The sequence below is a fragment of the Protopterus annectens genome, chromosome 4.part0 (genome assembly GCF_019279795.1).
Source record: "Protopterus annectens isolate FY-2018-M chromosome 4.part0, PAN1.0, whole genome shotgun sequence".
NCBI classification, from domain to species: Eukaryota; Metazoa; Chordata; order Ceratodontiformes; family Protopteridae; genus Protopterus; species Protopterus annectens.
Window position 1 is genome coordinate 580,711,453 of NC_056733.1, and position 18,232 is coordinate 580,729,684.

Here is an 18,232-nt window from a genome sequence, read left to right on the forward strand (position 1 = left end):
AAAGAACTATACATATATGTCAGACTGTACTGAAACTGATGAAATGCATATATGGCAACAAAGGATGCTGGGAGGGAAAGGTTTAAGCTCAGCCCAGCTAACCTTAAGAAAAACAGCCTGAAATTAAATGACTTGGTTTAGGCCATAAAGAGTTTATCTCACAGGCCTAAATGCAGCCAGAGATGCAATGTCTGGGCTGGGATCCTGCTCTTATAGTCCTTAGTGGTGAACTAATTGCTAGCCTGGGGTGCTAGAGCATGGCTTGTTAGTCTCTGCAGGAAGAGTGGAAGTACTGGAATTGTTTTTCAGTTTCCAGATGCTGGAATAAACCTTAGCAAAGCTCTGTGTATGAATTGTGACATATCTATGCCAGATTCTGGCTCAAGTTTCTAGTGAGGGGGGATTGTGGGAACCACAGATTCAGGTGACCAGATATGATGTCATTCTTTAGACAGCACTGAAATTGTATTTAGATACTAGTGAGAGATGTGACAGATCTCACTCAGCACTCTGTTTTTGGGAACCTGATATCTAAGACACTCATCTACTTCATCTTGCCTTGCTTTAGTAAGTAACTTAACTAGGGAACAGTAATTCTTTAGTCAGTTAGGAAAATATAGTGAGATTAGCTAAAAGTATTGTTTTTTTGCATCTGTCTGAGTCTTTCCATCTGTGTTATTTTTATATTTCCTGTGAACCGAAAGTTTGTTGTAAATAAATACTCAGTATTCTCATGTTTTTTTTCTATTATTTATTATTAAAAAAATCTAAATATTTCATTGCTGCTGGTCTTTTAGAACATATTTTAACCCTTGACAGTATTTACATTTATTTTGTGGCACTGTAACATCATGCTACTGAAAGTCTTTCCTACTGGTTAACACTATAATTTGTATAAATATTAATTTTACTAAGACTATTTGAGTATCCTGGTAATAGCCTTAAAATAGCTGACTGGTGGTAGTGAATCTATCTTATAGTCTGGGTGAAGGTGGCATAGAGGGTAAATCTGTGCCAGCCTTTCGTGCGTGGGTGTGTGTGTGTATGTGTGCGTTTGTAAATCAAACCTCAGTGTGTGCGTCGGCTACTTGGAACAGGGACACACAGCACTGATTTCTGTAGAGAGAGAAATATGGTGTCTTACTTGGGGCTTGGACAGGAAGTTCATCCCCAAGACTGGAGTGTGCTCCCTGTGTGCTCTTAAGGGAATTATGCTTGGTGCAGAGAGTTGCATCTGAAAATATTGTGTGTTTCTATTCTTGTTCTAAGTGAACGTTCTCCATGAGTGTCAGTGGTGAGGATTGAGGCTCCTTGATTATTGGCCCAGAAGAGGGACTTCACATGCTCCACGGCTTTGCATACAAGGCTCGTCAGGCTGATGCACCCTTAACTTCCAGGCTCACTTGTGAATAGATATCAAGTGCTTTGAGGATGGTAATACATGGAAGACAAGCAGGATGAACCTCCACTGTTGTATAGGGATTTAGAGAATTAATTTTAAAACACAGAGTTCTATTGTCAGTAGAATGAGATAGACAGATATTTGACTTTACTGTGGAGGAGATAACTAGTTGTGCTAACTACTGAATATGCACTATGCAGAGCAGCTATTTAACTGCCATGGGCAATGTGGATCAACCACAAGCTAATTTTGCTGAAGTAGTGAATCTATAGGCTACTATGCAGACCAGTTTTTGCACAGTGTGGCTCACTGCACAACTGCATATAGCTGTGCACACTACAGATATTGCTAATTACACTTAGCAGGGATATGTGAAGGTTAGGTAGTATAGTGAAAAATATGGATCAAGAGGTTGTGAGTAACTCCAGTATGTTGGAGTTATTGCTAGCTGATTGGCTAGCAACTATGAATATAAGCAATACTGCCTTATGGATATTAATATTTCCAAAACCATTAAACAAAAATCAGGATTGGGGCACAAATTAAACACAAATTGCAGTAATAAAAGCAGAGAAAACTCACATTTAAGTACATTACCTGATCAGGACCAGTAGCAGGCACTCAAATAGGTAAAACTAACCACCTACTGGAAATGAAAATGTAAACCTTGCAAACAGGAAATGAAGGAATATAGGAAAGGACAAGAAGTTAATAACAGTCGCCACAGCAACAGAAAGTCAGCTACTGAAGTCCAGGAGTCAAATAACACAAAAGTAGCTTCTGTTGGGCACTGTTTGATCCCAGGCAAATTTGAAGACTCAAACAACAGTAAATGCTGCATAAATACAATTGCACATTAAAAGAGAAATATAACACACACACACACATATATCCACAAAACAATCAAGTGTCTAAAGTACTCGCCTCACAACAGCCTAGTTTTGTTGTACTCAGTGAATAAACAGCAATTGATCAAGTCAACCACTCCTTACTTCTCACCAGTGTCAGGTAGCTGGGCTGAACATACATAGTGAAATACTGGTTTAACCTACAGAGAAAGCACTCAGGCAGAAGCTTCTAAAAATGCACTGCCGGCAACTTAGAACACCAACCCTGGAGATACCTCAGGGGTCCATCCTGGGTCACCTGCTATTTTCAATATTTATAAACATATGTAGCTACAAACACTTACAGTTTACTCTAAACTTCTTCTAAACTTCTTCACAACTCAGATAATATTCAAATTTTGCTGCAAGAACGTTTCGATACACTTAAGTGTCTGCCGCTCAGCAAAGCAGTTATTCCAAATGAAAAGAAAATGAAAGCTCACATATTTTGGTAACAAAAAAGGAAATATCTGGAATGCCTCATCAGAAACAAAATTCTGAGGTTCACTTGACTCTAATGAAACAGTATAGTCTTGGAAATATCTTGGCATCACTACTAACAAAATTATTTAAAAATCAGTTTTGAAGAACATTTAGATTTGTTAGCTATAGAGATCAGTAAGAAACTGGTTGAACGCAAAATCAGTTTTAATGAACATTTAGATTTGTCAATTAGACAGCTCAGTAAGAAACTGGGTGAGGTGCACAGTGTGAAACCCTTTCTCCTTTCTACACCATACAATCTGTGACAGCAGCACTTCTTTTGCTAAAGTTGCAATATGGATTATTTTTCATGGGTAATCTTAAGAAGGATGTGTATTCAAGACTAATACACTGGAGCAAGACAGAAGACTGGCACATTACTGTCTCATGTTGTGTAAATATTAATATGAGAGCGCATATTAATTCTCATACTGATCTTTGTTACAGAATTCCATTTAGTCCAAGGTACAGCAGCAATGCATATAGAAGTAGCAGACTTAGAAGCTCACACACAAGAATGATTTTAAAGTTTAACAAAGAGCTTTGATTTATTTTATTTGCACATTAGTATTCACACTTTATAGTGCTGAAGAGTTCCATGCTAAAATGTTATCAAGCAGTCCTAATACTCGTAATATAACAGAATAGTAAATTCCACTGTTGCCTGATTTTTAAGAAATCTATGACACAGGACATTAAAGTCTTCAATATTTTATGCTCAACTATACTTCTACCCACAAACTCTTTCATAAAAGTCATTGTCCTAATCCCTCTATGATAACAAGACAACTGAAGAAATCAAATCAATGCTTACTGACGTTGTTCCCTAAATCTAACAAAAAATTCTGAGACAGAGCTCTCAGACCTTTTCTATCCACCATATGGAGTACTCTTTCATCTGGAAGTCAATTCTCCATTGGTTCATAGGTTGGTACTAGGCTATCAGCCATAACAATTCCTGGCTATTTCTTCCCACATTATTTACTTTCCTGGACCCCTGTCTGATCCTGGGGTGAATCATCTTTCTCCCATCAAGCCTTAAGGTTCCTCTTGAAGAGTCCAAGAGGCTGCTTGACATGTATGGGCAATCTATTCCAGAGTCTGGGGAGTCTCTGGGTCAGGAACCTATCCCTCCAGCATGTTTTGTTTATTGTGATGACAAGGTTTAGATCCCTGGCTGAGGGATTGGGATTTTTTTAAGTAGCATGTCCAACAGTTCTGGGTTTGACATGGCCTTGTATGTTAAGCAGAGATCGCCTCTGAGTAGTATAGCTGGAGTTTTAAGGCGGTCAGCGTGGGGCATCTCTTGTGTAAGGCCTTTGTATAGTATCCACATCAGTTGGGGATTCAATATAAGCTCCCAGTTTGCAGTCATCTGCAAACTTTGTTACCTTATTGTTGACCTGTACTTCAGAGAAGTAGATGCCTGTCACTTGTCTGGAGCTGGATTTTGTGGGTTCTATCAGTAAGCCATTTAGCAACCCATTGGGTGACATAGGGATTAATAAGATAAATAAAGTTTATCTATGATTCCAGAGTGGGGGATGGTGTCAAAGGCCTGTGGACCACCTTACCCTTGTCCATGGCTCTGGAGACTGATTCAAAGAAGTCAATCAGGTTCAGGAGACAAGATCGACCTTTCTAAACAAAAACACTGGGTGGGGTCCAGTGAAAGGTTGCCAATGTCTTTGTTTATAAGTTCCATGATAATACTCCATGGCCTTGCAGATAAGGCTTGTCAGACTGATAGGGCCGGTTCCGGGATCCCAAGGTGGATCCCCCCCTGGTGGATTGGGATAACTGTAGCTCTACCACCACTGCAACGCCTGAAAGGGTGAGGGAGGCTATGAACATGACAAACATGACAGTGAGGTGCCAGCCAGTATTGTAGTTTTCATAGTACACAACCCAGGATGTCAACTGGTCCCATGGATGCTGTATTCTTGGCTTTAAAGTGCGATGGACCAGTTGGCACTGAATCAATCTGCCACGATATTGGCAATATCCTTTGGATCAGTATATTTATTGCCATTCTGTTTTAGCTCAGAAGCAGATCTGAGCATTGCCATTAGATTCTTTGACATAGTTATGAATGCTTTGTGGTTGTCTTTGGAATCTTTGGCAATTTTATTTTCATAACCAGCTTTGGAGGATTTTATGAGGCATCTCAGTTTCTTACTGAGGCTAGTGTTTTGCATCCTGGGATTTTCCTCTTTCCTGCAAAAGTTTCTTTTTTGTTGTAAAGTTTGTTGTTTATGGGGGGGACCACCAGATTGGCTTCCTTTTTTGGATGAGAGCATTTTGGTTCTATTTGGGATGGCACGATTCATGCATGAGTGGATGTGCCAGTGCCTTAGTGTAGGATTCAGCAGTTGAACTTGGGTGTCATGAAGTTTGTCACTTCTGACTTGAGTAGCATGAAGTTGGCTTTGGAAAAGTTTTTATGGTTTCTTTACTGGGGGTGGGGGTAGGATGTGAATGTTAGGGTGATTTAGCTTATGTCTGACTAACGACGACTAGGGGTGACCATAGGTATGGAGCATTGATTTGCCATGTTGGTAATGACCAGGTCTAGGATATTGGGGTCTATGGATTAGTTGATCCAGGGCATTGGAATTTATGTTGGGACATGAGTAGTTTTCCCAGTAAATCACCCAGTATTAGGGTGTTTGGTTCTATCTTAATATTTTCCAGTATGTTTAAAAGGTGTGAGAATCTTGGGGTATGGTGGGGGATCTGTAGCAAGCTACAATTTGGATTGCAGTCTTACCTAGTGTTAGTTGCACTTGGAGAATTTCAGACACATTGTGTTGGCCAACTAGCCTGGTGGTGTGAATATCCTTGGTGAATATTGACACTCCTCCACCTTTAGTGTTTCGTCCTGGTTTGGTGTCCGAAAAGTGTGGTAAGAGTTGTAGCCTGGTATTGCAGGGGTGCTCTCTGGAGCCTTGAACCAGGTCTCAGTTACTGCACAGATATCGATGTTCTCCATTTTTAGGAGTGCCTCGAGAGAGTGCATTTTGAGGTTTAGACTTCTAGCATTGAGTAGCATTACCTTCAGATTTTGCATGCTTGTACCTGTTACGGTGGTGGTTTTGTCCTTTGAAGTTTGCCTAAAAAAGGCACTATAGCCTTAGCCAGTAACCTGAATGCAGACCATCTCTGGCAAAGCATCGTGGTCTGTCAATCATGTCATCCCAGGCAGACAGATACTGGATCCCCTTTGAATGATACCATAAACTTAGCCAATTGTTGAAGTCAATCATTTTATCCTTATATTGTGGTATCATTCTAGGCAGGATGCTACTCAGGGCTAGGGTCATACCTGCCTGGGCCACATGATCCGAGAGCTCTTCCATGTCTCTTTTCATGTAGTCCAGGGAGGTAGTCATTCACTCCAACATGGACAATGACAGAGTCATATTTGTACTTGTTGTGGGTGACTTTGAGCATGTGTTATGTGGCAAATCCTGGCACCCGACAGGCAGCTGACTGTAATTTTCTCCTTATTCAACCTGGTGAGAGGGACATCAGTGTGGGACTATAGAGTCACCTATGACTAAAGTGTTAGGTACATTGTCTTGCCTTAGGGGCTGTTGCTGGGTGGCACACTGGTGTTGTGAACTATGTGACACATTGGTTGTGATTGGTGTTTGTTTGCGTTTTCAGCTTCAGGTCCTTTGTTGCTTGGGCAGGTTACAGTTAAGGGCCTCTGCATATGTGGATTTAGTGTTGCTATATGTGGGTGTTGGTGGTGCGGGTTTAGAAGGGCTATGTGTTGCTTGAGGTGGGTGTTAACCTTCTCCTCTTGACTGTTTAGCACAATCTTGGGTGGAGAGCTTTGCTTCCATTTTGGCTATGTAAGTGCATCTCTCACAGGTTGTAGTGTTGGGTGGTAGGAGGAGAGGGTTGTCTGTGTACATGAGGCAATTGCTGCATTGCCCCAGTATGCCCAGATTCACCAGGTGGACAGGAGAAATCACCGAAGCTGACCCTTGGACATGCCTGGTTTTTTTTTTTCTTTGAAAAGTACAGGAGCTGTTTCCTTAGCAAGGTACTTTGCAATTATAGGCTGTTTAGTGCCTACTATTAATTTCTCCTTATTAACAAGGAGAGTTCAGTGTTTGTATGAGTTTAAGGCTTCCTAGTGCTTTCCAGCAGGTATTAGAGAAAGTGCTAGTCACAGGGATGCTTAAAGGTAAGATTGAAAAGAATGCACTCTGCAGTGTGCACTACAGAAGTTAGATGTGAAAGTAGGTAACTTGAGTTTTACCTATTTAAAAAGTTAAGGTTTAGTGGAGAGTTACTATTTTTAAAACAGCAAGGTGGATTGAAAGGTGGTCACTTTTGTAATTAGCTACAATGATATACTGTAGGATGGCCTATAAATATTAATAATTGAAGGGGTGATTTCAAAATGATGATTTTTGTGATTACTCACATAAGCCAGTGAAAGTAGAGAGAAATGATATATGGTCAGATTAACATAAGAGGCGGGCAACTAGAAAGACAGTGGTATTTAACAAGACAACTTAAATGGGTGGGGGGGAGGAAAACAATTCTGCCTGACTCAGAACAGAGAGAACTGTGGTCTCTTTTGAAGTTTTAATATGCTGTTAAAACAGAATGCAAGCAAAACACAAGGTAAAGAAAACAAACTACAGTATTCAAAATATAGAAAGGCAATACAGTAATACAAAAAATATAAGCAAACTAACCTTTCCTTCACAGCAAAGTGTAGCAGAGTCTGGATGAGCCTTTCAGCGGTCACAGTGCCCTAAATGTGAGATTACCTAGTTGTATTCCATGCATGTTCACTGTCCATCTATGATCTTGAGTTTCTTATACACAAATTTTAGGACTTCAAGAGCAGTAGGCAAAACCAGCTGTAACTTCCATTTGGAACCACTGTCAGGCTACAGGAATTCCTGTTAATTTATAGTGTATGCCTGCAACATATTAATACATAATTAACCCTACAGCATTCTGTTTTGCTCATAACAAGTTCTTCTTCAGACAAATGACCTCAGTATGCCTACTGCATATTCACTACCAACATACACTGATAAACATCCAAATGTAAAAACTTACTTTCCAGTGCATCAACTGTTGGCAAACACTGTACAGTATACTGCTTAAAACAAAGCGTTATAGCTTTCTCCCAAGAGACCCTAGGGAAATGCCCACACCAAGGGAATTTACAGAAAATACGCCTTAGAGATTTGACCTGAGCAAATGAAGAAGAGGGTACAATTAAATTAGAAAAATGAAATGTAATAAGAACAAAGGAAATATAGTAAAATACTTTTTAAACCCAATAAAAAATAATAACTTGAACTAATACTTTCTTGGACTTACTTACACCTTATAGAATACTTGTTAAAGTTTGCTGTTACCAATTCTATGAATGGAGTGTTGCACACTAGTCCAAAAATGTAAATTATTTTACTACAAGAACTGAACAAGAAATTGCTTTATCATTACAAAATCCAAATGCAAATCCTTTGGATTTCAGATGGTTACTGCCATAACAAGCATTTTTGGACAACTTGAAAAACCTGGTAAAATTAGATTATCATTATTAGTCAGTAGAAACAACAACAAAAAAATCAAATAGATTATCAACATATGCAATGGTAAAATAATTATGATTACTGAAATCCAAGCCATGTATGGCAAAGAAATTGATCCCAGTGCAACAGTCTAGCCACATTATTATGCTTTTCAGTATACAGTCCTTCTTCCATTAGTATGTTTCCATTTTCTGTTTTACAAAACCTACACTTGTCTGCTTCTCTCAGATGTTCAATGGACTTTGTAAACCAATGTGCAAGTAACCCACTATCTTGGGCCTCCAATATTAACCTTTCATCTCTTGGTTTGAATTCACCTCTCCTTCACCATTCCTGCATTTAATCCTGATCAACATAAGGTTCTTCCAGAACTTTTCTATACTTGCAACTATATTATGCATTTTCCACATTTCTTGCCTTCTTATCTGATCTTTCACCTTATATTCTTTCTTTTATTTTTTGGCACATTCAGTTGCTGCCTGATTTTTATCTACTTCTGGTTTCATTTCCATTCCTGCTTGACACTGATATTTTTCTGCAAGACTAAGCAGGGAAGTCATCTTAGATTTATTCTCCTCAAATTTCAAAACTTTCACTACGTTTGGGTCTTGTGAGGTCAGCAGATATGTGTGTAGTCCCCACGATTGCAGATCTATACATGTAATCAATTTCAAGGAGGTCCACACCTCCTTCAGAATGGGGAATATATAATCTTAGTATGCACTGATTTTTATAAATCATTTGGTGAGCATGAAGCATCCTTCTTGTGTTCCTGTCTAATCTATCCAACACGTTTTGGGGCCAGTCAATCACTCCAAAGCTGTAAGGTAGGACAGGAACAGCAAATTGGTATATGGCTTGAATTTTGTTCCTAGATGTCAATGCTGTTTTCAAGATAAATTTAAGTCTTCTAAAATATTCCTTACTACGTTTTATTTGCATTTGTTCATGCTTTACTGCTGATCCTTCATAAATTCCCAAATATTTATACACTTCCTCTTGCTCAAGTTCTTTTATATCACATTCTTGTCCCAAGCTGATGTTTTCTTGGTGCTGCAGTTTTCCTGCTTTAAAAGTTGTTTTTGCACATTTATCAAGACCAAATGACATTCTTATAACATCTGAAAAACTTTTAACAACTTGAAGTTGCGCTTTCAGATCCTTATCTGATAAGCTATACAGTTTTAAATCGTCGATAAAGAGAAGATGAGGAGTCTTTACACTTTGTTGTTTTCTAGGAGCCAATTTATAGTCATGGCCTAAGCTGTTAAGTAGACAGCTTAATGGGTTAAGGGCAAAACAGAATAGCAGCGGTGACACAGAGTCACCTTGGAAAATCCTCCTTTGAATTTTTATCATGGCTTAATTGCAAAATTGGTCACTATAATATAGTCGATCAGTGTAAAGTGTATCATATACCTTTTTAAACACTCTTATACATGAATGTGGGATACTATCAAATGATTTTTTTATAGTCAATCCATGCCATACTTAAATTCTTCCTCTTTTTTACAGTTCTCCACTATGACATTATTTAACAACAAATGATCCTTTGTTCCATATGAGTTTCTTTTATTGCACTTTTGTTCTGTTTCCATAATTGAGTTTTCTTCTAAATGACTATAAACTCTGTTGGCATCAGTTCCAGTGTATAATTTATACGCCATTGGAGGGCAAGTTATTGGTCTATAATTTTCAGGGTAGCTTGCAGATTCACTCAAGTAGGAGTATTGTTTTTCCTGTTGTTAGCCAGGCTGGTGTCCGTTCAGGATGCGCATATAAATAGTTCTTACTCATGGCTAAATCTTTAAAGATGTTAACACTTTTAACCAGAAGTTAGATACTGCATCTGGGCCTGGGGTTTTCCATTTGGGGGCTTTTCAAACTTTGTTTTAATCTCTCTGGCTGTTACTTCATCCCATTTCATATCCTGTACCTTTAAACTTCTTACTCTTTTCTTTTACTTCTATCCATTTAGTACGTTTGTTATGTTCCAGAGGATTTTCATAAACACTTCTCCAAAATGTATCTATTTCTTCTTTTTTTTTGTGATCTTTCAATTCCTTTCACCTTGTTTCCCAATTCTCTATAGAACTTTTTTGGGCCACCAATAAATTGCTTATTTTGTACTTTTCCTTTATATCTATATGCGTATCTTCTAAGTTTTTCTGCTTGTGCTGAGATTTTTAGTCCATTTGCGATAGTGCATGATAGATCCTGATCCATTCCAATAATGTGCATTGCTTTTATCATGTCTATCTTTCTATAAGTATTTTTGTTGATCTGTTCTCTCTTCTATACACCTCTAACAGTGACAAATCTTGCCTTAATTGCTTTATAGTTTTCTCTATTTGATACTTCCATAATTGTATTTGATTTCTCCCCTTCCTTTCCCTCACTACCCTGTGTTCTTGTGGTAGAACTTTATCAGTTATTAATTTAGCGGCACAGTAACATATCCTGTTTACTTCTGTTAAATTGCATGGCTCTCTATGAATAGTCCAAATCATTGTGTTCATTTGTTTCATCAAACTTCTGAGTTTTTGGATTTTATTGACCTTCTGCAGTTTAATTTCTTTCATTCATCTTCATATATCTATCTATCACTATTAAATCAAGCAGTTCTTCTCTTAGCTCATTTTCTTCTAAACTGAGGGCACATTTTTTTTTCCATTTCATGTGGGCATTCTATAGAATGTTCTATAGCATTTTCCCGTGGCACATTCTCTTCAATTTCATCCTGTGCCATCCGTTGCTCTGTCATATGGGAACTCACTGGCCCATCACTCAACACTGACTGCATCAAAGTTTCCACAGTTTCCTGTTCATTCCCTTGCTGTCCAGCTTCAAGTGAACATTTATACTGATTTCCTGTGGAAGCCTCCAAAATAGCTTCATATGGCACCTGACCAATTGCTTCCCATTCCAATGGTTTCCCCTTAATTTGGATCTCCATTGCTCTATTCTGTTGTGGTACTTTCTGAATTAGATTTCCTACACTGAATCTTTCACTTTGCAGGTACGCCATAACCTCACTTTCTGTTTCTCTAACTTCTCCATTGCTAATCTCCTTTTCTACTTTTCCTCTTTGTCTTACTTTTTGTATTGTAAAGTTTCCATGTCCAGATTCCTTTGCCTGTATTTCTCTTCAAATATTTTTGGTGCTGCTCTTTTGGCATTGATTAGTTTTGCTTTCTCCTTTGCACAGATATTACTCCACACCCGTACGTCTTTTGTGATGTCTAGCTAGGCTCTCTGGTGCAGGGATACTGGACTCCCAACTGCCTCCAGAGATGGACAGTTGGGCCCCTGTTCAGCAGCAGTGATAGTATCTGTCGGAGAAGGAATCTCTAGATCCCTGGTTATGTGGACCACCTCTGCCATGGGAATGGCGTATTCCACTGTTGACTCCCCTCTGCCTCTAGGAGAACTATCTCCATGTGGAACTTGAAAAGGACCCTGGGACTTTTTGAACCACATCTTTCTGCCACCTTGTTGGTTCCTGGAAAAGTACCTTTGAGGGGGTAGAAAAACATACATCCCCAGCAGACAAGGTTTTCCTTTCCAGTTTGCATCTAGAGATAAAGATGTCTTTTACCTTGGGGCCAAATAATGAGGTTCGGTCAAAGGGTGCACTGATGAAAGAAGATTTAAATGGTTCTGCAAAATTGCACAAGTGCATCCAGGCATGTCTCCTAATGGAGATGCCTGAACCCACCGTCTCTGAGGTATCTTCAGCAGCATGAGAGATTAACCTCATGGATGAATCAAAAATAGATTGGAGGGTAGCCAACAGCAAAGAAATTATATTTCCTTCCTCGAAGGATATGGACCCTGAAAGATGTTTGGTAACCTCCTTGATCAAATCCCTTTGAAGTCTGATAAAATGTGCCAAATAATTCAGTGACCTTAAAGCAAAGGTCACTGATGCATAGCTACTGTTTTGAAACCTGCCCAGTGCCCCAGACTCCCTGTTAGGAGGGTGGACAAAGGAACTTTGTTCTGCTAGTTCCTTCTCATGGCTGCCGTAACAACCATGGCATCAACTGGTACTCCTTTACTCTAATGAAGGTGATCTTGTGGGGGTGGAAGGAAATTGGCTGGTCTCTTGGGAATAGGCTCAACAGTGTCTAGTTCTTTCCAAGCCCACGGAGAGACCAGATTGATTCTATAAGTTCATTGGTGGGCGGAATTACCTAAGAGGCAGATGGGCCAGACCATAAAGCCTCCAGAAACACTGATTCCTCTTGGGAAGGGTTATCGGGGGGCCAATCACCTCTTTGTTTAAGAAGTTCTAAGAAGTCTCCAAAGGATACATCATCAGGTGGAGATCTGGCTGACCCTTCCCCCTCATCAAACGTAAGAATCAGAGTCTTCAGTGGCAGACTCTTGTGGAGAGACTGAGCGCCTCCTCTTACATGTTCTCTTCCAAGGAACATCCTCAGTGGGATGCTCCATGGAGGTATCGGAAGAGATAATACCCTGACGGATGGACTGAAGGCTGGTTCGGGCTGGCTGTCCATGTGGAAGGGATAAATGAGGCCCACGACACAAAACCGAATGAGGCAAATAGGTCTGATCTATGGAAGATAGGGTTGTCTAATCTCTAGGCATAGAGAAGACTCTCTCCATTACATCGAAGGGAGATCCAATAAAGGACTCCATCAGATTGTTGGCTCCTGATGTCTTGCAAACAATGCACTGAAGGAGAGAGTTAGAACCAAGCTATCTAAAGCCGATGCTCTGAAGGGAACAGACAGCTCTGACAGTTTTGGATTTGACTCCAACACTCAGAGGCCAGCATCGATGCTTCAGCTTTGAGTCTCCTTTGGCTCCGAGGTACTTGGTATTGGATGACTCAGAGAAACTTTTGGAGTTGAAGAAACAACAAAATTTAGATCCAAAGAAGACACCACCAAGGATATGATGGCTCTGAAACTGAAGGATTGATTGCAGAAGGAAATATTAAAGGGGGTACAGACCTACGAAGGCTCTTGGGACCCAACAGGGTTGTGGCAGAGAGAACTCACATTTGAATATGCATCCTAAGGAACTTACTCATCATCCCATCCACATCTGCTTTGGACAGGCTCCTGGAGGAGCACAGAAAGGAAGACATAGACGAAGGTCTGGAATGTCATCTAGGTGACTGTTCAAGGAAAGGAGAAGGCAATCTGGATGAGACAGGCTCTGACAGTAAAGGTGGAGTATGGATCTGTGGGGATCTTTCAGTTCTCGACTTCAGCTGACTTTTTCAACAGTTTAACATGCGTCTCCGATTAAGGAGCTGAAGTCAACACCGACGTAGAAGGGCAATCAGGGGATCTTTTGCAAGACTCCTTAGGAGCAGAGTTGCCCTTCTTGTCTTGTTTCTTGGGGACTTGAGCCCCAACAACCGGAGTGGAATGTTTACAAGGGATAAGACCCCAAAGTACAAGTTTATTTTTCCTATCAATTAAGGCTCTACAGTTGAAGCCTTTACAGATTTCACAGTCCACATCTAGATGTTTGGGGCCTAGACAATACATGCATTCTGTGCTGGCATCTGAATTTGGAATTTTGAGCCCACAAGCCACAAACTTTTTGAAACTGGAAGGTTTAAGCAAGATATGGAAAAAAATAACAATCCTCTATAAAAGGAATACTAAGTTTTTTTTTAAGAAATAAAGAGAAGAAAGGGAGGGGAAATAATTCTTAACAGTGATAATGGAAGAGTACTAAAATTGGTACAGAAAGTGAAAAAAGAGGTAAGACTACCAACAATGGTATAAAAAGGTACTCAACAAGTACAAGAAAAGGTTATGAGTAAATTTAACAAGGATAAAATGGAGGAAAGTTTAATAACTGAAATCTGAGAATTTCGAATAGTGAATACCTAAAGCTCAAGAGTTTGCAACCTCCGTCTGTTCTCTATGGCAGCGAATGAGATATGAAGTATGTTAAGTTGGTGGGGAATTATAGGAAAGGGGAGGAGCATGAGAGTTCAAGATTCTCTGATCTGGAAGAAGGGGCCAAATTGGATCCAAGTGTCAGATTTGAACCCCAACAGTTGAGGAATGAATGAAATTGGACAACATTAGATAATACATGTTTTAGGAAAGCATTCTGAGAATGAAACAAAACAGTATAAAACCTACTAGCAACATTTTTATTTTTGAATGAAAAGAGTTCTATGAATGGAGCTAAACAATTTTTATGCTCTTTACAGAAACTCTGATTATCTGTGGCAAAAAACTGCTTGAATTACTGAAAAGGAAGTAGAGAAGGAAGTGGTAAGTGGAGGATTGAGAGAATGGAGAGAAGTAAATTAATCAATTAGTACCACTGTGAGGAAAACAGGAACATAAGTTTTTCCCTAAAACGTGTTTTTAAGTTTTGCAAAGAATTATGAGAATGTATGGTGACTTTACATAGAGAAAGAGTGAATTTTAAAGTTTTTGATCTAATACAGAGAATCTGTGGACTTTGTAATGGTCATTGTTGTGTGAAGTACATAGAGAATTGATGTGAACTGTTATTTGGGGGAAGGGAAGGAGCTAATATGCATGTAACTCAGTCTCTCTCTCCCTTATGAACCTTTTCCTTTCAGCTTAAGAGACAGTAATGTACTACTCCAGCTATGAGCACTGAACTTCTAGTTGTCCTTAGTGAGGTACCAGAGCTCATACTTAAAAAGTTAGCATATATCATATAACCTGAACACCTAGTAAGACAATTGTGACAATGGTTATCTTGAATGTTTCTGATGTTCCACTCAGCAACAACTCAGTGCAAATCAAATGACATAATTACTTGCGTAGCCAGTGGTCTTCTGGAGAAAAGCGTCGCCGACAGTCTCGTTCATACAGCACCATCAACCACCCATGAACTGAATGGAACAGTCCCTGTTTCTCTTCATTTGCATTCTCTGTAAACGAAAACAAAATAAGTTGGTCATCTCACACATCATTAATAAAGTCTTCCAGGAAGCAAATGAAAATTACTGTACTTGTGATGCAATGGCTTCTGGGAAAAAGAAAGGCTACACTTTCCATGGCATGTTGCTTCGATAGGCTATGAATGACTTCCTGTTCCACATGAAGTACACAGAACTGTCACACTAAACAAGTTACATTTACAAGAAACAATCCAAGTTTAAACAGGGTATTCAAATACTTATCCCCATTAAAACTGACCACATATATATATATATATATATATATATATATATATATATATATATATATATATATATATATATGTATAATATTATATATATATATAGTATATATATATATATATATATATATATATATATATATATATATATATATATATATGGGTCTACTTTGTTTCATTGAAGGCTATTTCACTGAATTTGAATTCACCCTGACCAAATCACTGAAAACTCAAATTACTGAAAACTCATTTCACTAATGTGAAGTACTGGCATTGTGTAGAGTACTGTAAGACAAGTAAAAGGTATATGCCCTTTTACCCACTGTAGTGCGATCCTGGAGTTAGTATATATGCTTAGGGGGTGTGGGGGGCATAGCCCCCACCTAGTTTGGTTTAATATTTCACAGAAACTTCAAAACAATACATTTGATACCATAGGTAGGTACTAGGCGATCAGCCCAAGGGCCTACATAAGCATAGCCAACAAGGTTCCCTGGCTTACGCCACCCAAGAAAGTTATTTTCCTGTGTCACTGTCGAGCAGACGCACAAGTGATCCCCAGGGTGTATTTTCTATTTCCCATCCATTCATCAAGATTTTTCTTGAAGAGTGAACTTTGCTTGACATAGATGGGTAGCCTGTTCCAGAGTATGGGAAATCTCTGGGACAGGAATCTATCCCTCCAGCATGTCCTGTTTATTGTGGTGACAAGGTTTAGGTCCCTAGAGCGTGTAGCTCGGTGGGATTGAGATTTCTTTAGGTGTAGCATGTCCAACAGCTCTGGGTTTGACATAGCTTTATATGTTAGGGTGGCCTAATGGTTAAGGTGTTTGCCTTACAAACACAAGGTGCAGGGTTTAAGTCTAACAAGGGATAATTGGCTAGGCTTAAAATGGCTCACAAGGGCAGTTAGCTTAGTACTAATCTATGAACCTATGTTAGGCAGAGACCACCTCGGAGTAGGTGATATGCTACGAAGTAAAGCTGGAGCTTTTTGAGACGGTCAGTGTAGGGCATTTGTTTTGAGGCCAGTAATTCTCTTTGTGAGGTACTTCTGTGGCCTTTCCAGCTGCTGCAGATGTCTTGTGAGGTACAATCCAAAAGGGGCGTTGTACTCTATAATGGGTCTAATAAGTGTCGAGTAGGGGGGGAACAATGACCTCTTTTTTCCTGGATGAGAACCCTTTTATGATGAGGTGTGCCATGTAGAAGGACTTCCTGATTACTGTGGCGATGTGACTATCAAAGGAGAGACTACTGTCCACCTGGGTCCCAAGGTCTCATCACACATTCGGTGTTAAGTAGATTGCTGCCTATGTGGTAGTTCATAGAAAGAGAGTTTTTACCAAAGGGGATGACACTGCACTTTTTGGCATTGAGCTTGAGGCCATGGCTCTGACACCAGGCATCTGTCTCAGTGAGGCCCTTCTGTAGGATGTCCACATCATTTGGGGACTTGACTATGGCTCCTAGTTTGCAGTCATCTGCAAACATCATTAGCCAGAGGCCTTCTGTGTTAGCCTGTACTTCAGAGAAGTAGATAGCAAACAGGAGAGGTCCCAGGACTGAACCCTGTGGTACTCCACTTGTCACTGGTTTGAGTTCAGATTTGGAGTCTGCAACTTTTACAGTGTGTGTTCTGTCAGTGAGCCAGTTGGCAACTCATCTTGTCACGTATGGATTTATACCTAGTTTAGTGAGTTTAGCTATAATTCCAGAATGGGGGATGGTGTTGAAAGCCTTGGTGAGGACAAGATAGGCTGTGTGAACCACCTTACCCTCATCCACGGCTTTGGTGACTGCCTCGAAGTCGATCAGGTTTAGGAGGCATGATCTGCCTTTCACAAACCCGAACTGGGTGGGATCCAGAGTTTGGAGGTTACCAATGTCTTTGTTTATGAGTTCCATGATGATACGTTCCATGGCCTTGCAGACCAGGCTCGTCAGGCTAATAGGGTGATAGTTCCCGGGATCAGTGGTGGCTCCTCCTTTGTGGAGTGGGATAACTGTTGCTGTGCGCCATTCAGTTGGCACAAAACCTGATTCGAGGCTATTATTGAACATGGTGCTTAGGTGGGGAGCCAGTTCGTTCTGTAGTTTGTGTAAAATGCAGTCTGGGATGTTGTCCGGTCCCACGGATGCTGTGTTTTTGGCTTTAGAGAGTGCAGCTTTTATCTGCATAGTTGTGATTACAGGGACTTTGCATTCTTCCTGTATAGATATGGGCCCTTTAGGGGGTGAGGGAGGGTAAAGTTAACACTGAACCTATCTGTCAGGATGTTGGCAATATCAGTTGGTTATGTAATTTTCATGCCATTGTGCTGTAACTCAGAGAAGATCTGGGTGTTGCCATCGAGATTCTTGACATAGCTATAGGTTCATAGGTTGGTACTAGGCTATCGGCCCTAGGGCCTATACAAGCCTAGCCATAACAATTCCCTGGCTATTTCTTCCCACACTATTTACTTTCTGGACCCCTGTCTAGCAGGGTGACTGACGTGATCCCCGGGGTGAATTTCCTTTCTCCCATCCAATCTTCAAGGTTCATTTTGAAGAGGGCCAAAGAGGCACTCTGCTTGACATGTATGGGCAGTCTATTCCAGAGTCTGGGGAGTCTCTGGGTCAGGAACCTATCCCTCCAGCATGTTTTGTTTATTGTGATGACAAGGTTTAGATCCCTGGAGCATGTGGCTCTGAGGGATTGGGATTTCTTTAAGTGTAGCATGTTC

The 18,232-nt window shown here is 40.0% G+C and overlaps 1 protein-coding gene across 2 annotated transcripts in view; it reads right to left on the minus strand.

Moving 5' to 3' along the window:
* UBE3B (ubiquitin protein ligase E3B) overlaps positions 1-18,232 on the minus strand; it is a 2,006,489-nt gene that overhangs the window by 896,160 nt on the left and 1,092,097 nt on the right. For both annotated transcript variants that reach the window (XM_044068510.1, XM_044068511.1), the window contains exon 17: positions 15,138-15,252. In XM_044068510.1, coding sequence (XP_043924445.1) covers positions 15,138-15,252 — 115 coding nt within the window. The remainder of the gene's footprint in view (positions 1-15,137; positions 15,253-18,232) is intronic.